The sequence below is a fragment of the Sorex araneus genome, chromosome 6, assembly GCF_027595985.1.
Source record: "Sorex araneus isolate mSorAra2 chromosome 6, mSorAra2.pri, whole genome shotgun sequence".
Taxonomy (NCBI): domain Eukaryota; kingdom Metazoa; phylum Chordata; class Mammalia; order Eulipotyphla; family Soricidae; genus Sorex; species Sorex araneus.
The window spans coordinates 159,448,255-159,454,254 of record NC_073307.1 but is presented as its reverse complement, the minus strand read 5'-3'; the positions used below and the strand labels follow the sequence as shown (position 1 = coordinate 159,454,254).

The window sequence follows — 6,000 nt, the reverse complement described above, 5'->3', positions numbered from 1 at the left end:
AACAGAGCAGAGGGTACTATAGGAGGAGGCTGCACAGCAGGGCGGGGTCTCTGCAAGGGACCCCTCCCCCTCCTGCGTTCAAGGCGCTGGGAGAGCCGGCAGGTCTGTGTTCCCTGCTTTTTTTTTCTATATTACTATACTTTGGGCTGGAGTGATAGCACAGCAGGTAGGGTGTTTGCCTTGCACGCGGCCGACACGGGTTCAATTCCTCCACCCCTCTCAGAGAGCCCGGCAAGCTACCGAGAGTATCCCGCCCACATGGCAGAGCCTGGCAAGCTCCCTGTGGCATATTCAATATGCCAAAAACAGTAACAACAAGTCTCACAATGGAGACGTTACTGGTGCCCGTTCGAGCAAATCGATGAGCAATGGGGTGACAGTGATATAGTGATATTACTATACTTTATTGTTACTATATTTTATTTGTTTTTCTATCTTTCTTTTTCTCTCTCTCTCTCTCTTTTTTTTTTTTTCTTTTTGGTCACACCTAGCGGTGGACAGGTTACTCCTGGCTCTGCACTCAGGAATCAACCCCTGGCGATGCTCAGGGGACCCTATGGGATGCTGGGATTTGAACCCGGGTTGGCCGCGTGCAAGGCAAACGCCCTCCCCGCTGTGCTGTTGCTCCAGCGCCATCTGGTGTGTTATTTCTTTGGCCCCGGGCGCCAGCACAGTTTTAGCAGTGGTGCCGCCCAGGGTGGGCTGAGGGGCTGCTGAAGCTCTCGCTCCTACCCCTGTGCGCACACAAGCTTGCACACAAGTCCTCGGCGGTCACACTCAGAGCCCAGGCACAGGCGTCATAGCCGGGGTGCCCATCGGGGCTGTGCTCATGTGGTGCTCGCTAGGCTATGGTGCTCTCTGGGACTCGCAAGCCGTTCTGGGGTGGGGCCCGCAGGCTCCCTGGCTGGGCAGTGACCCGGCTCAGGGCGCCGGGGGTCATAGCTGCCCGGACCGTGCTGGGTGCAGGTGGGAACCGGGGAATTAGAACTCAGGACCATCTGCTGGCAAGGCAGATGCTCGAAAGCCCCGTGTAGTCCTTCAACCTGGCCCTTGAGTGGGGCCGGGGAGGTAGAGCGTGACCCCAGTACCAGGGCCCAGTCCCTGCGTCATAACACACCCCTGCCACCCCCCTCGAAGGCCCACAGCCTTCCAGCCCCCTCTGCACTCACCGGTAGTGGTGAGACCGGGCTGCGAGGTGGGGAGCACCCGGCCACCCCTAGGTGACTGCGAGGCAGAGTCCTGGGCATGGGGACTGTCCGGTGCCCCCCTGGGCTCCTGGACGATAGGAGCCAGCCTCAGCTCCTCTCCCGGCCAGGGGCCGTGGGGGAAGGTACATTCTCTTCTCACACTTTTTTTTATTTTGCTCTTTGGGTCACACCCAGCGATGCTCAGGGGTCACTCCTGGCTCATGTACTCAGGAATTACTCCTGCCCTGGCGGTGCTCCGGGGACTATATGGGATGCTGGGGCTCGAACCCGGGTCGGCCGTGTGCAAGGCAAATGAGCTCCCCGCTGTGCTATCGCTCCAGCCTCTTCTCCCACTCTTGAACCCTGAACTGTGCCCCGCGGTGGGAACACTCAGGACTCGGAGTGGCGGGACTCAGGGACAGTCAGTCAGGGGCAGGTCAAGGCCAAGGTGGGGGGCCTGGCTGGGCCAGCCCTGGGGTTCTGAGTGTGGTACTGGCTGGGGAAACAGCGCCACCTGCTGTATGGAAGGGGCAGGGTGGGGTCCGGGACTGGCTGGGGAAACAGCGCCACCTGCTGTGTGGCGGGGGCAGGGCCGGCTGGAGAAACAGCGCCACCTGCTGTGTGGCAGGGTCAGGGCAGGGTCCGGGATGGGCTGGAGGCACCAACAGGTGTTTTGGGCGCTCCAGGGAAGGCTCCCGTCCGCTGCCCAGATCCCCGGTGGCCCTGTTGTTTCCGTGCTTGCCCGCTGAGGGGCCAGAGCTGGCAGTGGAGGAAGGGAAGGGTTTAACAAACCAGCGCGCAGCACGGGGTAGACGGGTGGGCACCCTCAGCCCACCCTCGTACCCCGCATGCCCGCTCTGTGTTCAGAGCAGCCACTGTGCCCTCCCTGTGACTCCAAGCGTGGCCCCCGCCGGGATCCTGAGCAACGCCCTCCCCGCCCCCACGGCCCCAGGGAGCAGACTGGCAGCTTCTGCATCCAGTTTATACACAGCTCTGTACAATATACAGAAACCTTATATACAGTCTATACAGGCGGCTACGTCCTCTCTCTGTACAGCGTTAGTCCAGCTCTTTCATACAGTAAGTACAAAAAGGCGGGGGGACCAGCACGCGGAGTGCCGGGGGGGGGGCTGGGGGGGCGGGGCGGGGGCCTGGCTGCCTTCGACCCAACTGCGGATGGGGGTCAGCCGGGGCCCTGGGGGGAGGGACAGGCCAGTGCACGGCTGGGGGAGGCGGAGGGTTTGTGCTGCAGGCCAGGGTGGAGCGGGGGCCGGTCTGAACCATATGGGGGGGTGGCTCAGACCCCCCAAATGTGTGGGGGAGGGGCAACAGGCAGCAGGTGGGGAGCTAGGAGGGGGCGGCTGTCCCTGATGGCCCGGCCCCCGGTGGGGCCACTGCACCCAGCGGGGAGGTCCCAGGGCCTGCCCTGGAGGGGTTAGAAGGCTCGACCCCAAGTCTCCTGGCTGCGTGCGGGGGTGCGTGGTGGGGTTCTGCTGACTTATGATTGAACTTCACTTTTTTTTTGCTTTTTGGGTCACACCCGGCGATGCTCAGGGGTTATTCCTGGCTCTGCACTCAGGAATCACTCCTGGTGGTGCTCAGGGGACCCTATGGGATGCTGGGGATTGAACCCGGGTCGGCTGCGTGCAAGGCAAACGCCCTCCCCGCTGTGCTATTATCGCTCCCGCCCCGCTTTTTTTTTTTTAAACTCTAGGTGGTCACTGATTTGATTTTGTGTCTGTGCTGGGCACAGGCTTGCCAGAGTGGGGGTGGGGTCGTGCCTCTGAGGGTGGGGGAGAGTCCGAGAGTTAGGGAGACCCAGCTCCCTGCTCTGTCCCCGCTTGTCCAGACGGTGTCAAAGGGCAGGTCCAGCGATCACAAGGTGGGGGTGGGGGAGGCTTGGTCAGGGGCTCACTGAGCTGACCCAGAGGAGGGGTGTGGGGAGAGGGGACAAAGGCACAGGCCCGTCAGAGCTGCCCGGAGTGGGCAGCATCCCCAGAGCCAGCTCAGCCACCCCCCTTGCGGGTTATGTGTCAGGAGGGGCAGGAGGCCAGCGGGAGGGTGCACATGCCCGCGAGCCCACGCTAGCACGCACCCCTACAACCCTGCATTGCCTCCCTGCCCTGGAGGGAAGGGAGCCCTTAAGTGAGGGCCATTGGGCATCCGGCAAGGCGACAGGACAGGGGCGAGGGGAGACGGGCTGGGGACAGAACAGCGGAGGGGATGACGGGCTGCCTGAGCGTGGGGGTGATGGGGGTCCCTGGGAGAGAGGAGGGCTGAGTGGACTCCCCCCACCCCCACCCCTGCTTGCTCCCCAGGCCTCTGGCTCTGACGCCACGGGGCATCACTCCAGGGAGCAGCTGAGTGGGGGTGTGTTCGGGGATACGGTGGGGCCGGCTTGGGGGCGGGGATGATTCAGATCCCCAGACCCTGCTGGCTGCCTTGGGCGGGGGGTGGGGGGGGGGTGGGGGGGGGCTGCTCAGAGGGGCTGCAACGTGGTGTGGGTGGAGGGGCCAGCCCACAGCTTCTGTAAACATCTGTAGCACTGCGGGGGGGGGGGGGGCGCCTTGTGGGGTCACCTCAGGGCGCTGCCCGCAGGCACATCTGGGGATGACCAGGACACAAGCAGAGGGGCTCCGCCGGTCTGACCTGCGGTGGGGGGCGGGGGGGCAGAGACAGGGACGCCAGGGACCGGGATGCGTGTGGGTGTGGGGGGAGGGACAAGGAAGGGGGCAGTCAGGGCCCCTCCCACCGGCTGCCACTCCGGGCGGCCCAGATCCCGGCCTCGTCTTGGCTCTGGGGGTCCTAAGCTGAGGTAGGGAGGCGGACCCCCAGCTTAGCAGCAGCGCCCCAGGCCCAGCCGGCCCCCTGGGTGCCGGAGGAGCGGCGGGGGGTGGGGGGGCGGGGGACGGGGGACGGGGGGCGGGGCGGGGGCGGCCCGCCCGGTGCTAGCGGGCCGAGATGGCCAGGTCGTCCTGCTTGACCGGGCTGGCCCCGTGGGCCGCGGGGGTCGAGGTCCGGATCGTGTCCACCGCCAGGCACTCCTGGCTGCTGAGGCCCGTGGGGGTGAGGTCCGTGAGCTCGCCGGACGAGCTGAGCGGGAAGGAGGGCGAGAGCGAGATGCCCGACGAGGGGTCGGCGGAGCCCGCGAAGAGGCGCGGGGGCTTGGGCACCAGGTTGGGCTCGAACTGCGCGCGCAGCAGGAGGTCCCGCTGGCCGGGCGAGCGCGGGCCCTCGGCGTAGTCGCTCGTGGGGCTCTCGGGCACCACCATGCAGTAGAGGTCCTGGAACGAGCCGCTCTTGCTGTCCAGGTTGAAGAGGCTGTCGATGAACTCGGCGAACTCCAGCACCTGCGGGCTGGGCGAGTCCCCCAGGCGCCCGTTGTGCAGCGCCAGGTCGGCGCGCGGGGCGTCCCCGGCGTCCCCGGCGTCCCCGGCGCCCCCCGCCGCCGCCGCCGCCGCCGCCGCCTCCTCCTCCTCCCGCGGCGGCCGCTCGGGGGTGCCCGCGTCCAGCGGCTGCGTGTCCTGCGAGTGCTTGGACAGGCTGTCGGCCGCCAGCAGCTCGGTGCGCGAGCTGAGCGACGGGTTCTCCTCGGGGATGGCGGGGTCGATGTAGAAGAGCGGGCCCTCCTCGCGCTCCAGCACGGCGTGCAGGCTGGGCGAGCCGCGGATGCTGCGGAAGCCCGACGAGCGGCGCGAGTCGAAGCTGTACAGCGACTCGGTGTCCGACAGGCTCTCCATGGTGGCCAGCGGCGCGCGCCGGGCCTGCAGCTCGGCCGCCAGCCGCTCCTGCGTGGACAGCAGCAGCAGCTCCACGGGGTCCGGCCGCGCCGCCGCCGCCGATGCCGTCGCCGCCGCCGCCGCCGCGGGGGACAGCAGCCGGCCCTCCGAGAAGGCCTCCAGGCTCATCTCAGACTGGCACTTGGTCCTGCAGGGGGCGGGGCAGGGCGGGTGTGAGACTCAGGAGGGGCAGAGACAAAGACCCCCAGGGCCGGGGATGGAGGGAACTTGGGGGGGAAGGAGGAGGAGGGAGAGTCAGTTAGGTGGTGGTTGCGCGGCAGGGGGACGGCAACCCTGGTTTCCTGTTTCTCTTTTTTTTTTTTAACCTGGGGCCACACCCAGCTGGGGTCACTCCTGGCTCTATGCTCAGGGGTCACTCCTGGCCATGCTCAGGGCCATACCCAGTGCAGAAGGTTAAGTCACAAATGCCCCCCTGCACTATCTCTCTGACCCCAAACTACAGTATTTTATTAATAAATAAATATTTATTAATACTTATTTTATTAATAAATATTTATTTAAATACTTAAATATTTGATTTTTAATTTAAATATTAAATTAAACATTTAATATTTGTAATTAAATATTAAATAAATTAGGGGGGGAGTGGAGGCACACTGGGTGGTGCGCGCAGCTCCCTCCTGCCTCGGCTCAGGGCATACAGGGTGCCCGGGACGGAGCATAAGCCGGCGGTGCCCACGGCAAACGCCCCTCCGGCTGTCCTCAAACCTAGCCTATTTCTATTTCTTTTCTTGCCCTCTGGGGAGGGGACTGTCTACACCTGGCCGTGCTCAGGGCTGACTCCTGGCTCTGTGCTCAGGGGTGCCTCCCGGCAGTGCTCGGGGAACCATATGTGCTCCCGCGGATCGGGCCTGGCTCCATCACATGCAAGCGCGCGCCCTAACCCCTGCGCTGCCTCTCTGGCTCCCTTTTCCTCGGTTTTTGCAGCCCATTCGCAAGCCCCCCGCGAGAAAGGCACAGGGCCGCTGTTGGGTTGAGCCAGGGCTGTAGGCTGGTGGAGGGCTGGGAGCGGG

The 6,000-nt window shown here is 64.7% G+C and overlaps 1 protein-coding gene across 1 annotated transcript in view; it reads right to left on the bottom strand.

Moving 5' to 3' along the window:
• Positions 1-2,155: 2,155 nt before the first annotated feature.
• Positions 2,156-6,000, bottom strand: part of DAGLA (diacylglycerol lipase alpha) — a 45,509-nt gene continuing 41,664 nt past the window's right edge. Inside the window, exon 20 of the mRNA XM_055141663.1 lies at positions 2,156-5,114. Coding sequence (XP_054997638.1) covers positions 4,136-5,114 — 979 coding nt within the window. The 3' untranslated portion in view covers positions 2,156-4,135. The remainder of the gene's footprint in view (positions 5,115-6,000) is intronic.